The sequence below is a fragment of the Pteropus medius genome, unplaced genomic scaffold (genome assembly GCF_902729225.1).
Source record: "Pteropus medius unplaced genomic scaffold, Ma_sr-lr_union100, whole genome shotgun sequence".
NCBI classification, from domain to species: Eukaryota; Metazoa; Chordata; class Mammalia; order Chiroptera; family Pteropodidae; genus Pteropus; species Pteropus medius.
In genome coordinates, this window is record NW_024349140.1 from 423,818 (window position 1) to 447,807 (window position 23,990).

At 40.2% G+C, this 23,990-nt stretch overlaps 1 protein-coding gene and 1 pseudogene across 1 annotated transcript in view; one reads left to right on the forward strand and one right to left on the reverse strand.

Annotated features, from left to right (window-relative positions):
- Positions 1 to 889: 889 nt before the first annotated feature.
- The window catches only part of LOC120616947 (zinc finger protein 709-like), a 41,395-nt gene continuing 18,294 nt past the window's right edge, over positions 890 to 23,990 (reverse strand). The window contains 4 exon segments of the mRNA XM_039880496.1: positions 890 to 3,618; positions 3,620 to 4,520; positions 4,925 to 4,985; positions 5,183 to 5,309. Coding sequence (XP_039736430.1) covers positions 2,779 to 3,618; positions 3,620 to 4,520; positions 4,925 to 4,985; positions 5,183 to 5,309 — 1,929 coding nt within the window. The 3' untranslated portion in view covers positions 890 to 2,778.
- On the forward strand, positions 9,429 to 9,901 carry LOC120616956 (protein max-like; annotated as a pseudogene).

The window sequence follows — 23,990 nt, forward strand, 5'->3', positions numbered from 1 at the left end:
AAAAACTTGTAGCTATTACTTTTGCTTCCCACTCTTTCACATGTGCTAAAAATAAGCATATAAAAACAAAACCTGTGAACAGCAAAATAGGCTACAGGTTCTGTGGATGATGGCCACAAAATACTTTCAGCCAGTCCTGTGATAAAAAGACATTGAAATTTCATCCTATCTGTTTATACTAAACTGCTAATTTTAAACTAAATTGCTGAAAATTTTACCCTTTCTACTGCTCACCTCAATTATTCATTGGATGACTGCTTCTAAATATTCATAGCATTTTGCTGTTTCCATCTTTAGTTTATTCTTTGAGTAGATTGATATCTATGCAAGCCAAAGAGATATCAATCTACTCAAAGAATAAACTCAGGATGGGCCATAATGGTGCAGATGAACATAGGTGTTTTCCTAAATGGGGAGGACTCTATGGTGTAATGGGGTATACATCGTGTCACTCAGTGTGTACAGCAGCAAAATACTATATAAATGGCAAATACTGTAACATTTAAAATTTTTAAGTGAAAATCCTCTCAAATGACATAAACACAAAATGACACAACAAATATCTGTGGCCCAAACCATGAGAAAGTTTCAAGTCTCAAATGACTGTCCAATGTCATAAGTATATAGTCTATAAACAAAATGTTTAACAATTTCAAAAATGAAGATAAACGATATCTAGATCTTTATGTGGACTCTTTCCTGTTAATCACAGACATGCGGGACTTTCTATATTGTTGTGTTGTATTTATTTCGCCCAAGCAGTTCCTAAAACAGTGTTTAGGATGTATTACATGGTAGAAATTCAAGTAATTGATAATGACATTGTCACTCACTGAGACTCCTACCTTCATAGCAAAGATATATACACACACTAGCCTATTAACTCATGGTTTTTTTTTTTTTACATGTCATCATAGCTTTTATTTACATCTTATAACAAAGCTTTACCATTTATTTTTTCCCCAAAAAATATAAGCACCAGGGCTGTAAGAACTTGTTTGATGTATCTATGTCCAAATCCAACGGTGCCTTGATTATTTGTGCTAAATTGGTTGACTGTAAAGTGCATGGCAATGAGAGATTTTGAATCATTATCTTAAAGAGTATAGTTGCTGAGCAAGAAAGGTTTGATTGGACCAGTGGTCCTGTCTTTCTTCCTTGCTAGGCTTCTGTTCTCTCATAATTAATCTATACTTAGAGGCCTCAGTGGAGCCATGAAGTATTAAAAATATTATTACATATGTTAAATATATATGTAGTATATTAAGTCAATTTGTTTTTAACCGAGGTGTTTTATGGTAAATGGTGTCTAATACAGTATAGGAAATACATCAGTGTTTAGACAGTAAATAGAAAAGGCAAAAGCTGTTGCAGAGGACTGGGAGCTGGGTTTGCACTCATTGTAAGACCAAGTCTTATCCTGCAGAAGAGACAATGTCACACACCTCCTTCATCAAAGGCAGTCACTGACCATGATGCATCAAGACATTTACAAGGTATTTTGTGCACATATTTCTAAAAACAGTAAAGGACATAGTTCCAAATCATAACAATGACCAAAAGTCTCCTCTTCACAATAATATCAATGACTGGAGCTTTTTACAAATTTAGTTTAGCTCCACTATATTGATTTTACCTTCTAGAAAACAATGACTAGGATTACCGATGACAGAATGAAGTTTACCTTCTCACAGCATTCATTATAGAAAAAGGTCCTGCTTCTTTGAATAGCAATTAAATCCTCTAACAGAAGTCAAAATCCTTTAAAATGTCCTTTTGGATACCTGTTACTCTTATACCTCAGGATTTTGACTTCTGTTAGAGGATTTGTGGTCATTCTTATTAGAATTTATTGCAACACTGTAATACAGATGTGACTCTGTGGGTCACTGGCAAGAGAGCATTTAAAAAAAAAGAAAAAAACACCATGATTTAAGTTTTTGGTACTAAGAACAAAGAAAAAATTAGTTTCAGGACAAAAATTGTAACTATGAGAGATTAAAATAAACACAGTATTTTTAGGATTTTACAGCTTTAAAAAGTTAATGAAACATTTTTATGTTTTATTAAAAGCAACTACAGAAGTATTAGTTTGACCCCCAAAAATGCACATAGTTTTAATCACATACAAGTGAAAACATTTGAGGGATTACATTCAGCCAAAAGTAATAGGAATTCACCTGAGGACCTAACAGTCTTCAAACTGTAAAGAGACAAATTTTTTTGAAAATGAAAAATGTAGAGACAATATTAACCGATTTAATGAAGTCACTACCTATTAATGTTATTTGTTGAAAGACAACTTGCAGAATAATTTAGCCCCAGGATTTATTTCTAACGGTAGTTCTAGTTGATGCTTGAACAGCACGAATTTGAAATGCACGGGTCCACTTTTATGCGGAATTTAAAACGTGGACCTGTGCAGTATTAAACTTGTACTGTACAAGAGTCAAATATATTTTCGATCTTTGGCTTGATATTCATTTATGCAGAGGGCTGGCTTAAGTTATAAACAAATTTTCGACTGCGTGGGCAGTAGGCGCCCCTAACCCCTGTGTTTTTCAAGGGTCTACTGTAGTAGAAATCCCATGTCCAACTACACACTTAAGGGAAGAAACCCCGTAAATACAACTTATTTACAATTTTAACAATCCTTTAATCTTGAAAGTTTTCTAGAACATTAATTACATCAATCCTTCCCATATTATTTACATTTTTTTTCTTTTCAGTGGGAGTTTTCACATGTATGGATATGAGCCAATCGAAGTCTTTCTCACACTATTTGCATTTAAGAGGTTTAATCCAGTGAGTCCTTTCATGCCTTCGAAAGGAATAGGGATGACTGAAGGCTTTCCCACATTCTTCACATTTATATGGTTTCTCCGCAGTGTGCACTCTCATCATGTGTATTCGAAAAATTTTGTTACAAATGAAGGCTTTTCCACATTCCTTACATTCATAGGGTTTTTCTCCAGTGTGGGTCCTTTCATGTCTTTGTAAGGAACTGTGATCTCTGTAGGCCTTACTGCATTGTTTACATTCATAGGGTTTCTCTCCAGTGTGAGTTCTTTCATGTCGTTGATACAAACTAAGGCAAGTGAATGCTTTCTCACATTCCTTACACTGATAAGGTGTATTTCCAGTATGCATTTTCATGTGTCTTTGAATGGTGGTGCGACAAATGAAGGCTTTACCGCAATGTTTACATTCATAGGGTTTCTCTCCTGTGTGAGTCCTTTCATGTGTTTGTAAGGAACGATAATATCTAAAGGCTTTTCCACACTCCTTACATTCATAGGGTTTCTCTGAAGTGTGAGTTCTTTCATGTATTCGAAGATTACTAGAAGTATTAAATACTTTACTACATTTTCCACATGCATAAGGTTTCTCTCCAGTGTGAGATTTTTTGTGTATTTTTAAGAAACTGTTACATCTGAATGCATTTCCACATTCCTTACATTCATAGGGTTTCTCACCTGTGTGTATTCTTTCATGTATTTGTAAGGAACTATAATATCTCAAGGCTTTTCCACATTGCTTACATTCATAGGGTTTCTCTCCTGTGTGTGTCCTTTCATGGGTTTGTAAGGAACTGCAAAATCTGAAAGCTTTTCCACATTTCCTTACATTCATAGGGTTTCTCTGATGTGTGAATTCTTTCATGTTTTCGAAGACAACTGGGAGCACTGAATGCTTTATTACATTTTTTACACTCATAGGGTTTCTCTCCAGTGTGAGACCTTTCATGTATTTGTAAGGAACTATAATATCTGAATGCTTTTCCACATTCCTTACATTCATAGGGTTTCTCTCCTGTGTGAGTCATTTCGTGTGGTTGTAAGGAACTGTATGATCTGAAGGCTTTTCCACATTCCTTACATTCATAGGGTTTCTCTTCAGTGTGAGTTCTTTCATGTATTTGAAGATGACTGGGATATCTGAATGCTTTACTACATTTTTTACATTCATAGGGCTTCTCTCCAGGATGATTTCTTTCATGTCTTTGAAAACTTTTATAATATCGGAAGGCTTTTCCACATTGTTTACATTGATAGGGCTGCACTCCACTGTGGGTTCTTTCACACATTTGAAGTGAAGTTGAAGAACTAAAAGTTTTCCCACAAACCTTACATTTATAAGGAGCATCTACAGTATGTGTTATGTGTCTTTGAGGGCTTTTGAGCCACAGTAAACCTTTTCCACATTCCTCACATTTATACAATTTTTCTCCATTGGAATTTCTTTCATGTTTTTCAAAACACTGCAGGTAACTGAAGGCTCTCCCACATACATTACATTTATATGGCTTCTCTCCATATTTCTGATACTCAGAGGGCTTGTGTCCAGTGTGACATCTGATGTCTCTATTATAAGATGAATGATGCATGAAGACTTTCTCACACACACTGTATTCCTGTGGTTTTACTCCAGAAAGAGTTTTCTTCTTCAGAATAAGGCTGAAGTTCTCTCCACACTGACTATCTTCTTTCCCTTCACAGAGTCTCTCTACCCTATGACTTCTGTAAAAAACAAAAAGTACATTATAAATGATTTCTTCATTAAAGATTTTATATTTATTAGAATAATATTTGAAGTACATTTTTATGATTTACAGCAAAGTATAGGTTTTCTGCCTCATCCAAACTGTTGGGAATTGAATACACTGAAAGCTCTGAAAGACAATTTTAGCCTTGCTATTATCAAAACAACGACTTCATATATAGGCTTCATTAATGCTATTTCCATGTAAATTATTTTGCAAACATTTTGCATCTATGTCATATATAAGAAAGTAATTTGGTGAAAATTTTCTGTGATGTAATTAATTTGAAGCGGGGGTAGTTTTGGCTGATTCTTTTTAAAATTTTGTAGCATAATAGGTTTCTCACCTGAGACACTACTTTCTATTTTGAGTGTTACTCACCTACATATTCTCTCCTGGTTTTTGTACTGATCATCAATGTCATGATCTTCCCATTTTTTACCTAAAATGTAGACAAAGAAATATGATTCCAAAGTATTAAAAACTGTAGAAAAAGTATTAGATTCTACAATGAGCTGTGACCATGCCTAGTTTATTTACCAATATCCTCTTTTTCCACATTGCACGTCAGAACAATGTTTAAGGGTAAGAAACACTTGTTTTTTAATAAAGCAAGTGAAGGTAATTTGTCATCCTTACCTACTGAGGCCAGGTTTCTGAAGGTTTCCTGCATCACATCTCTATACAATTTCTTCTGTGAAGGATCCAGTAAAGACCACTCCTCCAGACTGAAGTTCACAGACACATCCTCAAAGGTCACTGAGTCCTAAAACACCACAAATATGTGTACAATAAAATTCACAAGACTGTACTGAACATCTATACTCCATTTATAGGAAGGTTACATATAACTCTCATTTCCAAACATTTAGCCTATGACCTGATCATCAGAAACTTACACTCTGTCCACAATTACGTCCTCATAAATTTAACACCATAATGTAACACATGGAAATTATTTGTACATTTTTACCATAATCACACTATATTTTATGTAATTCCTCTAAAGAAGGGATTCACAGCATGTTGGGAATAGACAGAAATGCAATGTAAATTAAACAAATATGATCATTTTAAGATGACCAATTCCATGTGAAAAAAGTTTTTTTCATCTTCTTCCTTATTACTCACCATTTACAGTACTCCATAAGGCAAAGGGTCAAATCTGCATGAGGTTACAGTGAATACATACTAAATACTAGACGCTATTTGTTCTATTACCATCACCAAACATGAAAGTCCAGAAGGCCTATGTAATGTCAGTTTTAGCAAGGTCCAGCTGGCCACTTCATCCTAAAGTTCTCCAAACCATTAAAAAGTCATCAGATGCAGCTGGCTGAATGACAAGGTTCTTATAGACAAGCACTTTTTCTTTCTGGAATATTTATTACTGACTCATTTCATTCTATATCTGTCCAATATGATGGGCTAGAAAGTTGCCATCAGGCGCTAGTTATCTATGGGGATATGTTCTGAGATATGTATTGTTAGGTAATTTCATCATTGTAAGAACACGTAGAATGTTCTTTAACAAACCTAGATGGTATAGCTTACCATATACATAGGCTATATTATATACCTATTTCTTCTAGGCTACAAATCTGTACAGCATGTTACTGTATTGAATACAATAGTATTTGTGTATATATACAATGCCTTCTCCAGGTTAATAGAGACTCAGATATAGCAGGCACCTGCGCCTGCACCTGGGTGGGGGTAGGGCTCAACAAAGGATTTGTGGCCTCCGCCAGCACTCCTGTGGGAAAAAGCTGCCCCCTCCAGCCATTGTCCTAAAGCCAAACAACTCAGTTCCTCCCCATATGTCCCTGGAGCCTTTTGAGCTGCTGCCCCAGAGCTGGAATTCAAAGCAAGTTGGTCAGCAGGACCACTTTCAAGGACGTGAATCCATAAAATCTAGTGATGGTCAACTACCCTTCCCCCATTATAGAAGCTACTGAACTTTTGAATGAGAAGATTCTAGGACATCCCGTTCACTTTTCGTATTTGAAGATGGGGAAACTAAGACCAAGATGATGCGTCTACAAGCCAAGGACACTAAGGATTATTGGCAACCACCAAAAGCCAGGAGGGACGTATGCAACAGATTCTCCCTCAAACTTCCAAGATGAACCATCCCTGCCAACGTCTTGACTTTGGATCTCTGGACTCCAGAATCCTGAGAGAATAAATTTCTGTTGTTTAAAACAACAAGAACAACAACAACAACAACAACAACTTCCCTTCTTCTTTCATTTCCAAGCTCCCCTGTGGAGTAAAGGAGCATGATAGCTCAACCTCTGAGCATAAAAATCCCTCAGCTGATTAATGACACCACACACTGCCAATAAGGTATGAAAATGTTTATTACTTCCATAATTGAGGTCCCGGGAGGGTGAGCAGGCCTCTCACGAAGGGATGAAATAGCTTAAAAAAGCAAAGAAAAGTGCATGAACTTGTTGGGCTAGGGTAAGAGTTTACACACAGGGTCGGAGCATGTGTAGATTCAATCTCTTGCTACCACAAAGGAGAGAGCACTAAGGCTTTCTTATCACTTGTACAGATGTGGGGCAGGGCAAAGAGGAAGGATGAGGCTTTAAAGCTGTCGGCAGTCAATCATCAAAAACTAAAGTCAGGGGTTTCCAATGCCTGGTTTGGAATTTAAGTAACTTTGAAGCTGTCATTTCCGACACTACAATAAAAAAAGCAAAAAACTTGAAATAAATTTCCCTTTTTAGATATATCACATAATTTAGGTCACAGGGTGATTTTGTGTCTCCAAAATTTGGAAAGAGTAAACAGACACGGTATTTTGAAATATGCACCCCCAATATCCTGTCCTTAACATAGTCTATGCTTAAAAAATATATATCTCAGTAAAATTTAATGCAAAGACAAAAAAAGATATAATATCCAAGCCCTACGCCAACCTTCTTTAAACAGAAAACTTAAATACATACCATGGGAAAACCTGAAGGAAAAGAAAGAAAAGGAACAGGAGAAATCAGTGAAGTAACAACCACTCAGATTTTCCTAAAATTATTGACAGACAGCACACTGTAGATCCAGGAAGCTCAGAGAACACTAAAATGAAAATAACAAAAATGCACGACCAAATATCTCATATTCAATGTAGACAAAAATCAAAGACAAAAATAATATATTGAAAGAAGCCAGAGGGGAAAATAACTTAGTTATAGAGAAATAAAGATTAGAATTAAATCAGAGTTTCTATCAGAAATCATGCAATCAAGAGGAAAGCACAATACAATATTTCAGGTTTTAAAAGAAAAACACCACTCTCCTATAATGCCGTGTCAAGCAAAACTGTCCTTTAAAAAAAAAAGGAAAGTAGGACTTTCTTAGACAAAACTGAGGGAATCTGTCACAAGTATACCTACTTTGAAAGAAATGTTCAAAAATGATGAAGGTGGCGGATTAGAAAAAGAATAAAGGTAAAATAACTTTTGTTTCTTATCAAATTAATGTAACAGATGACACTTTGCTTAGAATAATATAACCAATGACGTATTTGGCAATTATATGCTTATAAATAAGTGAAATAAGTAACAGCATTGTCACAGGGACACAGAAGAGACAACTGGGAAGTGTGTTATAAGCTACTTGCACCATCAGTGAAATGGTATAGTGTTACTTGACAGAGGAGGTGACTTAATTGTAAATGTATACTGAAAACTCAATGGCGAGCACCAAAAAAGTTTTAAAAAATATGTGTAATTGATTGCTAACAGCGTAGAAAGTAAAAGAATCAGGGAAAATGCTCAATTAAAGCCAAATAAGGCAGAAAAAAGGTGGAAAGCAAAAAAGGAAATAAACAAAGGCAACAAATAGAAACATATAAAAGTATTGGTAGATATTAGTCCAATAGAAAACATTCTGGGACATAAAACACACTTTAACAATTAAAAAGAACAGAAATCATACAGAATATTCTCTTACATCACACAGGCATTAACCTAAAAATCAGTAACAGAAAGATAGTTGGAAAACCCCCAAATACGTGGACATTCAACAACACACTTCTAAATAATCTATTAAATCTATGAAGTCTCAAGATAATTTTTTTAAAATTTTGAACTACATGAAATAAAAATAAGACTTATCAAATGTTGTGGGCTGCAAACAGTAATGCCCAAAGGAAAATTTATATCATCAAACAAATACACTAAAAAAAAGTAATCTGAAATCATTAATGCAGGCATCCAACTTAAGAAAAAATAAAAAGCTAATTAAACCCAAAATAAGCAAAATAATGGAAATAAAAATTAGAAATCAAGGTAATTATAGGAAATCAATGAAGAAAATTAAAACAAAAAGCTGGTTCTTTGACAAGAGTAATAAAATTGGTAAACAACTAGTCAACATAACTAAGAAGAAACCAAGACAAAAAACACAGCCCAAGGCCATCATGTGCGACTCCAGGACGCATGAGAGGTGGTCAGAGAACCCTTCTGATAAAGGAGTCTCTGGGGACACTACCAGGTGTGTCTGCAGTGTGGCGATTTAAACAGCCTAGAGGCTTCTATGGTAGGCTGGCCCATTCAAGGTGGGGCAATTTGTAAGAAACGGCATAAATATGTTCAAGTAAAATTTGTAAACAAGGAATATGTTACCTCTTGAACACTCAAAGAATCCAGTATTGTGGGTGCTAAGAGGGCCTATAGCTATTTCTTCATGGTGTCAGGAAGGCTGTGTGGCCTTTATTAAAATAATTTTTAAGAAAGAACCAAGGCGAGTAAGGTCTTTCTCGCCCGTGTTGTTGGGGTGGGGGGGGCGGGGGGGAACTCAGATTGTTGTCGCTGACTTCCCCTCTCCCCGCCACCCTTCCCCACCGCCGTTGCAGTGGCCGCTCCCTGGGCTGCAGGAAATGAGCGGGAACGATGACATCGAGGTGGATAGCGACGCTGACAAATGGGCTCATCATAACGCACTGGAACGAAAACGTAGGGACCACATCGAAGACAGCTTTCACAGTTTGCGGGCATCGGTCCCATCACTCCAAGGAGAGAAAGCATCCCGGGCCCAAATCGTAGACAAAGCCAGAGTACACCCAGTACACGCGAAGGAAAAGCCGCACACGCCAGCAAGACACTGACGCCCGCAAGCAGCAGAGCGCTCTTCCCGAGCAGCAAGTCGGTGCGTGCCCAAGGCGAGGGCGAGCGCCCACCTGCAGACCCACTACGCTCCTCCAGCCGCAGCCTCTACGCCAGCGCCCAGGGCAGCGCCCTCCCCGCCTTCCATGGGGGCTCAGGGCTCCATTCGGGGTCGCAGCCCGACGAGCTCCAAGGCAAGAAGAGGCTCCAGATGGCAGCTAAGCTCCGTGGGGCAGGCCAGCAGTAAAACCTGTCTCCTCCATGGTTTCATCCTTTCGGCGGATCCTTAGAACCCTCAGAACCATTTAAGAGACTATCTTTTTTCCCTTGTTTTTTTTTCAATTTTTATTTTACATAGAAGCTCTCGGAAAATAGCTCTCCTTCTCCTTCTCCATTCCCACTTTTTAAATTTTTTTTTGACGTTTCCTTTCAGGGATTCCCTGTCCCCATCAGGAATTTTTAAACCAAAACACCCCAACTTGGCAGCTTTTTCTGTGGAGGACAGACAGCCGGGACCTCTGAGCACATGGTGTCCTGAGCACCCACAGCTCCTCCAGCCCTGCGGGGCACAGGCCCAGGGTACTCCTGTCCCTCCAGGCCTCTCCTCCCCCGCCACCCTCACCTGTTCCATAGATTTTGTGAATCTGTGGGCTGCTCTACTTTGAGAAGAGGATGGGTTAAGAAGTAATCATAATTACCCCCTCTTCCTAAAAAGCTATTTTTTGCTCCTATTGAAAAGGCCAGACCCCCACCAAAGAAGTTTGTGGTATGAAAGAAAGTGGGGACCGATTTACAGAGCAGAGTCTTTGGCCTGTTTCACTCCTGTTTCTCTCAGCCAGCCTTAGAGAAGGCCACGTGACACTCGTGTGGTACGTGTGGGGGACAGCAGCAGTGAAATGGTAGCTGCCAGAGGGTGCTGGGGGGTGGGACAAGGAGGGAGGATGGGCTGGGGTAGAGGTTTCATATAGAGAGCCAGTGATGATATTTTGATATTTATTTCCTACTACTGAAATTGAATCCAAGTTAATTGTCCCTATTTCTGATGTCAATATTGCAAAGCAACAGATTCATAAAGTAATGATCAAATCTTCCTTTCTCTCCATGTGCATTTTTAAGAAATAGAGCCGACTGACTTTGTGTGTAATTTACCAGGTACTAAATCCACACCCCAGTGCGGCCCCTTCCCCACCCTCGCCCCACTCCCTTCCCGGATGTCTCAGAACCCATCCCCATTGTGTGATTCAGCCCTGGTTCTGGCTGCGGTCAGCAGATCCCAGTGAAGGGTCTTGTGTGTTTAGGCCTCATTTTTTTGTCTTTTTCCAACACTGTTCTCGGCATTTGCTGATTTCTAGTGTATACTCTGTAGTCTTAGTCTGTGTTTGATTCCAGCCCATAGAAATAGAAAGTATGTTGTACGTACTGCCAAAGAATTGTCTTCTTGCAAGACCTTTAAGACTGTAAATAAAAACTTATTTTATCCTTAAAAAAAAAAAAATGAAGGAACCAAAGCATTGGGGCCTCACGTTTTGAGCAATGGCCCACCTACATTTGTGAGGCCTTATTTTCAATATATGTATGTCCTAGATATCAAATGAATGTCCACAATGAAGAATTTCATGAACGTAAATGTCTGTCATACCTGTTCTCCACGAGTGAGGTAAAGAGGTAAATACAGTTTAGATCCTACCCAAAGAGAATGTGTGCGGTGTTAATGGTGCTGAGATCCCCTGAGAGGAACCAGGTAAAGGTGTAGCCTGTCCTTTCAGAAGTGAAGGCTGACTGCAGCTAAGAGGCTGGTGACATAGGCACCGAACTTCACTAAACCCAGACTTCACTAAATCCATGATAGCAGGATGTGTATCAGTTGCTGAGTGGATGCAGTCAGTAATTTCCATAATATCGGGGACCGGATATAGGAACATTTTTGGTGTCACCACCGCCTGAAGGTTGCGGTAATCCACTGTGAGATGTTGAGACCCACCCTGATGTTAAGGAGAACTCAGCCCCAGTCACGCCTTCACTCCAAACACACAGGCTCCAACCAAGTCTGTGAACCAAAAACACAGTAAGCAGGGCCCCGTTCCCATACTCCTGCTCCCAGAGCACATGGAATTATCGAAACTGTCAACTCGATTCCTCAGTATACAGACCCCAGGCTCAGTGGGTCCACAACACAGCACGGCCCACAGGAGGGCTCCCCAGCAAGCAGCAGCTCAGTGTGGGGGCCTCCAGGTCCTCATCAGCCTGACAGATACGAAGCATTAGGGGGAAAAGGAGAGCGAGGCTTCAGTTTTCAGTAAACAAACATCAAAAGTGTGGAGCCTGTCACTCATGACAAGAACAAACATGGGTAACAAAAACCTATTTGTACCGGCTTGTTTTTATATAAGAAATACTAACGAGATGATCTAGAAGTGATTACAACTATTGTTTTAAGGGTGGCTAAACTTAGAGCACTGGAATAGACCAGGAAATGCCAGCAGGAAGTCTTAAGTTGGATTCCTATCTTAGGAATTTAATTAACCTTCCAATGCACTATTTACTTAAAATAAGAAAATTTTATACATACCATATTATCTATGCTTAACCATTATTTTAAATTAACTTTTACCCTTTAAAATTAATTTAATTTTAACTTTTCTATACAGGACACCACTCCAAGATTTAATCCTTTAAACACTAAAAAATTATAAAACTGCAGACCATCAAAAATTCCCAAATCCTTTTCTGATAAAAAGGACAAGATGTATTATAACAGTCTGTTCCTCCACTGTATTTCACACCGGGGATATTTTCAGGAATGACAACATATTATAATGCATTAGGGGTTTGCAATTAAGCTCTAAAATGAACTAGAAAACTTAAAGATCTCCCTAAGTTTTGAGCTGTTTTCCTCATATCAATGAAAATAAACATTCAACTGCTTTTTCCTCACATCCATTAAAATAGAGATTCATTTGCCTTAGGAATAGTGTCGACTTTTAAATGTCAAAGTTCTCTAGATTCTACAGCCATGCCACCCTGAACAAGCACAATCCTGTCTGATCTGGGAAAGGCCTGGTTAGTACTGGGATGGGAGATCACCTAGGAAGACCAGGTGCTGTAGGTGTAAAAAATAAGGGATTGTAAGCTGACAAGATCCTTGAAATCCGCGAGGTCAACCAAGGGTTGCCTCGCATAAAAAAAATAAAAATAATGAAAAATAAATTAACTTAAAAAAAAAGTTCCCTAGAGACATGACATACAAAATCTGACCTAAAAAACGAAAAATTCAGCTGAGAACTTAAAAATACCCATCTCACATGTTCAGATTCTCTTCCATAATAAAACCAAAATCCTGTCCGATTCCACAATTATCTTGCCATACTCACATGGTATCCCTCAATCAGCGGACATATTAAAGCCCAAGTGCTAATGAAAACTGGATTCAAAGAGCTGCAATATTCAAGGGAGATCAAAATCCAATGAAAAGAAACACCAATATTGGAATCAAGACAGATAAGCAGCCTGCTTCCCTACAGTTCAGAAGGAGACCCACATTCAGAAAGGTGAACACATTTCCAAACTTGGGGTCAAGAAACCTCCAGCTGAGACAGAACCCCTGGAGTAGGTCAGTCCCTGGGGAAGAAGGGGAGGGACACCTGAGCAGCCCCAGGAATGGACTCTGGGAGCCCAACACGGCCTTCCTGTGAGCATGGAAGCGCTCCCTCCTCCAGGCTTCCATTCATTCGCACAGTGAGGAAACTCAGTCTGATTCGGCTTAAGTTCTGACCCCAAATGAGATCTCCAATTCATAAACCCTTTGGAGACGGAACCCCTGATCTTCACAGACTTTCTCAATGTGCACAAATTATACTTGGAATGCAAACCCCAACATAAAATCGAAAATGTCTAGGCCTAAAGAACTGCAACCACAACCTCGGAAAGGGCATCCGCACCACGGCCACCCAGCCCTGTGCACTTGGGTCCCCATTTCCAGAGCTGTAGCTTTTCTCATGAATCTACTTGAACCATTCTACTCTATAAGGCTAAACCCTGGAATTGTATTTTAAAGCACCCCCAAGTAAAACCAACCTCAGAAACTTCCTACACATGCTCTGAAAGAAACAGTGAAAGAAGAATGCTATAGAAATAAAATGTAATACTGGAATATTTTATTTTTTTCTTAAATTCACCTCTTTCGTGCCTGTTTAGAACTACAGTCTTTCAAGTTCTGCTGATTAAACACATTTTGCCACTATTAAAAACTGAGACTTAAATAAGTCAATACATTTTTTCAATTGACAAAGCCACCGAGGGTAGTGCTGTCAGGAGAGGGTAACAGCCAGGAAAGTTTTTTAAAAGGACCCTACATCACAAGGATTTCTGGGCCCGATGGTTATTCTCCGCTTTCCTTTCACATAAAATTGCCACAGACAAATAAAATCTTTTAAAAAGAGTATTCCATTATTCTGTTTAAAAAATATAAAAATAAAATAAAGAAAATACTGGGTATCTTTGAAATGCACCCCAGAGGACAAATAGTGCATAATGATGCTGTGACTGGGAGAGGGGAGGTTGGCTTTGGGAATTCACGGACAGATCTGGAGATTCACTGCCACTCCTAGGAAGAGCCTATCTGGGAAGAACAGTGTCCTGGATTTGAGACCCTGCTTCCCAAACATCTGGAAAACTCGAGATAAAAATAGGTCCCCCTGAGGAGAAAGGAGGGGCTGGGGACCCCACCTCATCCCATGCAAGAACCCCGTAGACGGAGTCACGACTTCCCCCGAAGACCCTCCCGGTGGTCACCGCATCATGTGGGGAGACTCGGGGCTGCGGGCACAGAGCTGCCCAGAGAGGCTCCGGGACCCCGGCCGAAGTCCCGCGTACCGTGACTGAAGAGGACGCGCAGGGTCCCGGCTGCCGGCCCAGCCCCCAGGCTGCGTGCCAGAGGGGACTGAGGTCCAAGTGACGCCCTTGGGAGACTCCGGTCGGAGGCTCCAGACTTGACCGAGGGGAGGCCGGTCTCATCACAGCCGGTTCCCATCACAACCGGTTCCAGCCGGTTCTAGCCAGTTCCAACAAGCCTCTCGTCCCCGTCTGCGTATCCAGCCCAATACACTCACCATTTTGCTTTCCTGGGTCTCCCTGAGCCCCGTCTAAACTCCCACTGCCCGTGCAGATCACAGCGCCACAGAACCTCCAACAGAGTCACCAGGGACCATTAAGGACCAGCGACGCGTATTCCCTAGCCAGGCCTAAACGTAGTTGGGAAGTCTCGCCCCACCCACCTGCCCCAGCAGCGTTTCTGATTGGACGGTTTCCAATGGCGCGCCCCCTTGAGCCTGAGTGACAGCCCTGGAAGGACCCGAGACTCAGACTTTAAACAGAACTTTTTCCCGGCCTGATGCTGAATGTACTATATTCGTCCAGCTCTGGGTGAACACGTGGGCACAAGTGTGCACAAGGAAGTCTTGATTCACTTTCCAAATGGTGCAAGTAAATACAGAACATGAGGGTGACCCTGGCCAGGCCACACTGAAACAAGAGGGTCTTATATCCTCCAGGGCAGGTTGAGGACCGCTGATCTAGGGGTCAAGGGCTTTGTGTAAGGCTGTCAGGCCACTCATGGAACTGTGATTCTTGTTTAGAAACAAGGACACTTAATGTGGACATGGACACTTATCTGTAATAGAGTCTCGCTCCATTTCAATCTTTGATCCTTGCAAGAACTGAGCCTTCCACCCATCCCTGCCCCGCCCCTACTCATTTGATCCTTAAGTTAAAGCCCGGAGCACTTGGCTCTAGTGGGAAGGTGGAACCCGCAGCCCCAGCCTGGGCTCAGGGACTCTTCTCAGTCTAACCTCAGGAGGTGAGATGTGTTCGTTACATTCTCAGGTGTATATTTTACACTGGAAAGAAATTTAATTGAGATCACTTATTGCATCAGTTCCTAGAGAATTTTGAAATGTAAATCACTGTAATATCCCTAAGAAAACTGATTCCTATTTTTAATAACATAAATTAGATAATTGTGTAAACACAGGATGCACCTGGAAACTTTTCTCCTACTAGTTTTATTGAGGCATAAATGAGTAATAAAATTGTATTTAAAGATTACATGATGATTCGATATACATATATTATATTATATACTTGAAATTTGTTTAGAGTGGTTTAAGCTTTCTTACCACACACACACAAAAAGTAACTACGTGAGGCTGATCGATACGTGAATTACTTTGGAAAACCTAGTACAACTATTTGATTAGACTGTAAAACTTTGAATGTGTCTATTCATTTACATAAATAGCTTTATAGAGATATAATGCACATACTATACAATACAACCCACATAACATACAATTCAACAGTTTGTTCTCAGGTGTGTTCAATCATGCTCACAGTCTCCTTAAAAACAAACTTCTCTACACTTTTACTATCACTCGCAATATTCCCATCTTCCTCGTCCAGTCCATAGCCTCAGGAATCCTTACTTTCTGTCTCTATGTATTACCTTATTTGGAACTCTCAAATGAATGGAATTAAATAATATATGATCTTGTGATTGACTTCATTCACTCAGCATAATTGTTTTCAAGAGACAACGGTGTCGTAGCATGTACCAATACTTCATTCATTTTTATAGCCAAATAATATTCCACATTTTTTGTTTATCTGTTCATCTGTTAAGAGATATTTTGTTTATTTCCATTTTTTAGCTACTATTAATAATGCTGCTATAAATTCAAGTACAAATTTTTGTTTAAACATATGTGTTCATTTTTCTTCAGCATATACTTAGGAGAGGAATTGATGAGTCATATAGTAATTCTAGGTTTAATTTGTGAGGAACTGCCACACTGTTTTTTCAAGTGGTTGCACAATTTAGAGAATTAAATATTTAGAGTGTTCATAGAAAAAAACTAGAATTCTAAAACCTAACTAGAATTCTGTGTTGAGCAAAATTATCCTTCAAAAGTGGAGAAGAATTAAAGACTTTGTAAGATGAGCATATATTGAGGGAACTTGTCACCAGCACAACTGCTTTGCAAGAAATGTTAAAGGCAATTCTTCAAAACGAAGGAAAATAAGGTAGAGTTTGAGAAGGAATCAATGAAAGGAAAGTAATATCACTTAAAATTTTTTAATTCATCTGACAAATAACACTTTTAAAATAATACTAGCGACAATGTATTCAGTAATTCTAGCTTATGAATAAATGAAGTGAATGACAGCACTATTACAAGGCTCAGGGGAGGGAGGAATTGGGAAGACCCCATTATGATGAATTTGTACAACCAGTGAAGTGGTTTAGTGTTATTTCCAAGAGGACTTGGGTTGACTGTTGACTATATACTTCAAATTCAATAGCAAACAATTGAAAACTAAATATAGAAGTACAATTGATATGCTAAGAGAAGAGGAAAAATGGAATCAAGTAAAATGCTCAAAGCCAGAGAAGCCAGGAAGAAGAAAAAAGGTAGAAGACAAATGGAAAACAAAGAGGGCAAGAAAAAAATATAGAAAATAATTATGGCATATATATTAATTCAACTATACCAATAATCACTTTAAAAGTCAATGTTCTAAATACAACAACTGAAAGACAAATACTACCATAGTGGATAAAAGGAAAACAACACCCCATTATATGTTGTCTGTAATAAAGCCATGTAAACAATACAGATAAAGACTAGAGATGGAAAAAGATACCATGTTAACAGTGAAAGATAGCTGGCATATCAATATTAATTTCAGACAAAGCACAGGGATAAAAAGAGGCTTTACAGATGATAAATGGGTCAAGTATCCAAGGAGACGCAGAACTCCTTAGTGCCTATCTGCATAACAATACAGTGGTAAAATACACCAGAGAAAAATGGATAGAACTGCAAGGAGAAACAGATGAATCCACTATTATACTGAAGACTTCGACACCCTCTATTAAAAATGATGAGTACCAGCAGGAAGAAAATAAGAAAAGCCACAAGTGAATTGATGGTGGCATCAAACAACTGGATTTAATTGAAAACCCTGGAATACTTGATCAAACAGCAGGAGAATACACATCCTTCTCCAGTTCACAGGAAAAATTCATTAGAACACATTCTGGGACATAAGACACACCTTAATATGTTTGAAAGTACAGAAATCATATAGAACATGCTCTCAGACCACAAAGGCATTCATCTAGAAATCAATAACAGAAAGATATTGGGGAACCCTCAAATACTTGGGAGATTAAACAACATACTTCTAAGTAACTCATGGATCAAAGTAGAATCTCAAGAGCAATGAAAAGTTAGTTTGAAATAAAAATGAAAACACAATTTACCAAAATTTGTGGGATGGAGCAAAACCTGTGCCTAGAGGGGAATTCTTTGTAGGCATACACTTGAAAAAAAGAGATCTGTAAAAAAAAAAAAAAAAAAAGCAAGCATGCAAGCAAGAAAAGGAAGGAAGATCTATAATCAGTAATCTAAGCCTCTATCTTAGGAAACTAAAAAAAGAGAGAGAAGAGCCAATTAAATCTAAAGCAAGCATAAGAACAGAAGTAATACAAATTAGAGAAGAAATCAATAAAATTACTGGAAATCAATTGAGAAAAATCAACATAACCAAACACTGGTTCTTTGAAAAGATTAATGAAGTTGAGAAACATCTATACAAGATGAGAATAAAAAAGACAGGAATTATTCATATCAGAAATGAAAGGGGAGAAAAAGAAAATGTAAAAGCATTAAAAAAAAATCCAAAATCTATTTATGATAACAAGCTAGGAATAGAAGGAAACTTCCTCCTTTTGAGAAATACAATTACAAGAAACCTGCAGTTCACATCATACTTAGGTGAGAATCTAGATGCTTTCCCGGTAAGATCAGGGAGAAGGCAATGATGTGCTTGCTCTCTTACCAGTCCAAGTCAAAATTGTCCTGGATGTCCAAAGAAATTTCTGGAAAGGACAAAACAATGAGACAGTGAAAGATCTTTGGTTGTCAGGGATTTGGGGGGCGAGAGGGAAGATTGAATGAATAGGTGGAGCACAGGGGCTTTTTAGGGCAGTGAAAATATTCTACACAAAACAGAAAAGATGGATGCATGTCATTTTACATGAGCCAAAGCCCTGAGATCGCATAACACAAAGAATCAAAACTACTGTAAGTGTCCCAGTGAGACCTCGTATTGTGGCCTTAGTATGTGCAGAGACAGTGATTACCTTGATTTATATTTTGGGTAACTGTGAAGCAAGACAGTCCTAGAATTCTTTTACCACAACAGAGAAACTCTTAGACAATCATCCAAAAGTCTGTAAACATGGCTGACGAAGCCAAATGTTGGCCAGTGCTAAGATGACTGCCTGATGTTAGGTCAGTCGTGTGGACCCTTGAGTCCCTATTAAGGGATGAAAGCGGAAACTCTGCCTGAGCTCCACCATGTACAAATGAGGCGATGTCATCCCTCGAGTCTATGAACTTGCAATGCTCAGGGAATCCTAAGGCGCTCCCCAGGGAGTCTAGGGGTTCTGAGAAAGGGGTGACCTCCTTCAGCGCATGGCAAGGTAGGTGCTGCAGGTAGGACATGCCAGCGGGCCCAGGTTTAGCTACATCTTGTCTCGACGGGTCTCGCTAGCTGAGCTCTTGGGGGTGCTATTTACATGTCCCAAGGCATAATGAGCAGCTCCCTAAGGGGTCACATGCTCAGGGATATTTTTAGGACAGCTCTATAAGCAGTGACAACTGCAGCTCCAATGGCATACAGTTTGGGGCCTGGGGCAGTTTCTTGCATCAGAAGCTTATGGAGAACTTAAGGCCATTATGGGTCACTCTGGGAGGCATGAGAGGAGCTCACTGAAGCCCTTATTGTGAAACAGAGTCTGACAGCACCGTGGGAGCCTGTTGCCTGGTAATTTGACCAAGTCCAGAGTCTTTTGGTTTTCTCGTTGGGGTACCTATTAGAGATGGGCCAGTTTGCAAGTAACAGCATAAACAGACTCAAGTACAATGTGTAAACAAGGAACATGCTGCCTCCAGAACACCAAAAGATCCAGATAATGTTGTGGGTGCTGAGAGGAACAACAGCTATTTCTTCACCACGACAAGGAGGGAACAGGGCCCAGATTACCAAATACTTTTTAGGAATCTAAACAAGGCGCCAGGGCCCCGCATGATATATGTGGCAATGGCCTCTCTCCTTTTTATGAGCTTTTCGTCAATATTTTATGTTCCAAATACCCTCAGAGGAGGATGTCATCAGTATAACATCATACCTGTGCCCCCAGAGCAAGGTGGATACAGTCCAGATCCTGCCTGCAGAGACTGTGTATGCTGGCAGTGGTGCTGAGGTTCCCCGAGGGGAAGCAGGTAAAGGTGTCTCATGTCCCTTCAGAGGTGAAGGCACAGGTGTTCTGACACAGGCACCGAACAGAATAAACATAGTCAAATCTGTGATGACAGGATGTTTACCAGTCGTTGAGTAGATGGGGTCAGTAATTTCCATCATGTTGAGGACAGAGAGTAGGGGCTGATTTGGTACAAACACAGACTCAAGTTTGCGGTAATGCACTGTGAGGTGTCACCCATTCTCTCCAGGTTTAAGATCTGGACAAATTCAGCTGTTATAAGGAGAAGCAGAGGGGATAATCACCTCTTCATTAAGTAGATGTCGTTCAATAGTTTTTGATCCTTCAAGGCCTTGTTCAATTTATATTGGGTCATATGAAGTAATTCAACTGGGGGGTAAAGACTGTGGGGCCCCATGTTGTCAATATAATTTGAATGTGCAAAAGACTACACTAACATTTATTTTGATAACTCGTTGGTTCAAATCACTGCTGTTCTATGTGAGATAGTTTCAGACAATGGGTGCTATGACCATGGGGAGTTGATGGAAGGCCGTACTGCTTATGGTTAATGTAAAACATCCCTACTTCTCCTCCATATTATAGTCAATACCTCCTCTAAGGTGATTGGGGTATTTTGCTTAGATTCGGCGAGATCCCAGGTGTATACAATTGGGAGTCCTAGTACTGTTTATTTGCATGAGGGTTTGCGAATTATATCAGATAATAAAATTAATTCAAGACCTCACACGTCGGCTCCCAAAGGCCTAGGAATTGGAAACTGCACACTCTTGCGGGCTGCACACAGAACTAGGGTCTGGCAGGGTCAACGCTGCCACACGGGGTGGCACAGATCACAGCCCCAGCTCCCCAGCACCTATGTGATAGAGGTGCAAAAGCCAAGTAGTTCCCTTTCATACCTTTTCTTTTTTAAAAATTTTTCATTTCATCTTTTTTGTCATGTAAATTCTTTTGGTATATTTTGTATTTCCAATTAGGTCAAATTGTGGACCTCTGTTTCAGTATTTTTTTTTTTCTTTTATTCTCTCCTCCCATCTTTCCCTGTTTTATTTTTATATTTTAGTCACAAGATATACTTCAGGGAAGGGCATATCTTATGTATTTATCAATCTTTTTATAAACTATAAGTTTTATAAATAAATACCCTGGAACTTATTAATTTTTTCCACTAGAGAATCACAAGACAGTGCCATTGTGGTTAGGGTCCTCTCTGTTGACAACTCGGTGCTTTAGAAAGTTTAAGGACTCTGGGCCTAAGCTGAATTTGAACCAGTCCCTTGGCTGTGTCACAGTGAAGCCATTGTTCTTATCCTTACAAGATAAGGCCAGTATCCTTGTTGCAGTAGAGACAGGGGCAGCAGCAGCAGGGGCACTTAAGGGTCCTCTGGTGTTAGGTGTTAGGGGTGTGGACTTGGTGGGGCATCTAATGACAGCCTTCCCTCCGCCCCACCACTCAGTTCTTTTTCTCTCTCTTTTTAAATAATTGCTCTTTCAGGAGCTACCAAGCAATGGGCCTACCTCTTGCACAGGGTATCATCCCCGTCTCCCACCTGCACGACATCTATATGGGACCAACCTAGCCTCTGTCACAGCTTCACTCAAACACACAGATTAATCCCACCAAGACATCCACCCAGGACCACCTGTAGGAGGGCCCCACAGCACACGCTTGTGCCCAAATGCCTAGGAATTCTCAAAAATGCACTCTCTGGCCACTGCACACAGAACTGGGGTTTGACAGGGTCAATGCTGCCACATGGGGCGGCACAGCTCACAGCCCCAGCTCCCCAGCACTCAGCAGCCCACAGTGTGGCCGCCAACCGGCAGGCGAGCAGGTCAGAGCAAGAAGATAGACCCGCAGGGTGGTCACATCGGGACATGCTGCTCGCAGAGCCAACTGTATGGTCACCTGCAGAGCCGTGGTTCCCAGGTTGAAAATGATGCTGTGTGTCCCCCCACCCACCCACCCACACACACACACACACTGAGGGTAGGAAAAGTCTTATAACTCACATAATTGAGTTCTCAGGGGAGGACAAAGTGGCCTCTCAAAGCAGCTCAGAAAGGGCTTCAGGGAGCAAGAAAAGGAACTTGGCCTGGGGGTCCACTGTGGTGGGAGCAGGCGGGGCAAGAATCCTCGCCCAAGGGCAGGGGCTTGTGTGATTTGAATCTCCTGCCATCTCTGCAGGAAAAAAACATGCAGACTTTCACAGTAGCTTGTCCAGGTGGGGGCACAGGGGAAGAGAAAGGCGTGAGGTTTCAGCTGCTAGCCGTCAGATGAAAAGTGTGGGATCCGACTGCTCATTGCAAGGACAATAGTGTGTAAGAAAGGTATGGATCTTTAATTGCTTCTTTTTATATAATAAAACAATAATAGGATGTTCAAGAAATTCCACACTGATTACTGGGGATAGCAGAAGACCACTGGAGGGGACCAGGATGTTCTGACAGTGAGTTGACTTTAAACATTATCTTACAGATTTTGGCTAACTGTTCCAAGCGTTGTTATTTAAAATGAACTAGGTAATTTGTGAAAATCAATAGAGTAGACCTCAACTGAGACTGAAATTTGGAGGGGCCTATAGGAGGAGCTCTTGCACGGTTCCTAGATTGAGAAGCCCAACAGGAAGAACTCTGTTTACGATGCCCTCCTAATTTCCCTTTCCCCTAAGTGTCCTCTCCATTATTTTAGTGGACTTGAATGTGGCTCGCCACAGTTGCCTGTTCTGAACTGCAATTCTTTGTTGTTCCCAAACACACCCAGTTTGTTGGAATATGATCTGGCTGACTTTTTGTTTAAGGTCCACATATTTGGTGGCCAGTACGAGTGTCCAGGGAAGACTGGATAACTCTGAGGCTGGTGAACAAACAGGTGTGATGCCTACAGAGCCCACTGAGCTCACTGCTTTCTCACCAACTCTGAATTTTGAGGGTAAGTTTTCTCCTGGATCCAAGCTCCTGCTCTCTTTGTGTTTTAAAGCTCTAGTGACTCTACTCGAGACCTAGTTCAAGACTTTGCCCTTACTGTTTAGGGCCTTATTCGTCTGTGAGTACTCCTTTGGTACCTAAGCTTCACCCCTTCCAAACCAGACTGTTCCTCTAGAATTGTGTTACCTTCGCACTCCATTGGGATCAGACAGCTCCTATGGAAAAGGTGTCGGTACTTGAGGCAAACAAACAATTAAAGAAAAAAAATGGTTTACAAAGCCAACTGTCCCGTTGTTCTCCTCCAGTGCCATTTTGTTTCTCTCCCTCAGCTGCCGTGTCTCAGGCTGTGCCACCAGCACCTTCTTGTCCCTCTCCCTGGATTCCTTTTTTTTTTCAGGCTTCACCTCTGGTGCCATCTTTTACCTCCTGCAAACCTCTCCCCATTCACTCCTCCTCTAAACCTTTTAGTACCTAAAAATTAAGTCTTCTGAGGAACCTAACAAATCCCAGCTTTCTCAAGTTGCCTGGACTAAGGCCGAATTTCGAGCCATAGTTTAAAAATGTCCTAAAGTAACAGAACTCCCTTACATTTGCCGAAGAATTTAACTAGCTATCAAACTCACCAACGTGGTTTCTGAGATTTATATCAGTCCACATGCTTGTTGGTGAGGGTCAAGCCAAATACTGGATGGATGAAGCCTGCCCAAAGATAACATCCACAAAGGGATTTAGAAAAACAAACCCCTAACTTTTGGCAAAATACTAAAGACACTTGCTGGAGAATTCCAATGGGCAATTACAGGAGCCATTCTGAAGCATGTTGACTGGAACAAAATACAGGCTTGTTCACAAAAGTCTGATGAACCTGATAAATGGCATTGAGAAAACTGGACAGATACATGCAAAAAAAAAAAAAAAAAAAATGAAACTAGACCACTGTCTACATCATAAAAAAAAAATAAACTCAAATGGATTAAATATTTAAAATGTAAGATCCCAAATCATAAAAATTTCTGAAGAAAAACCTAGGGTAGTAAACTCTCGATATATTAAGCTTTTGTAG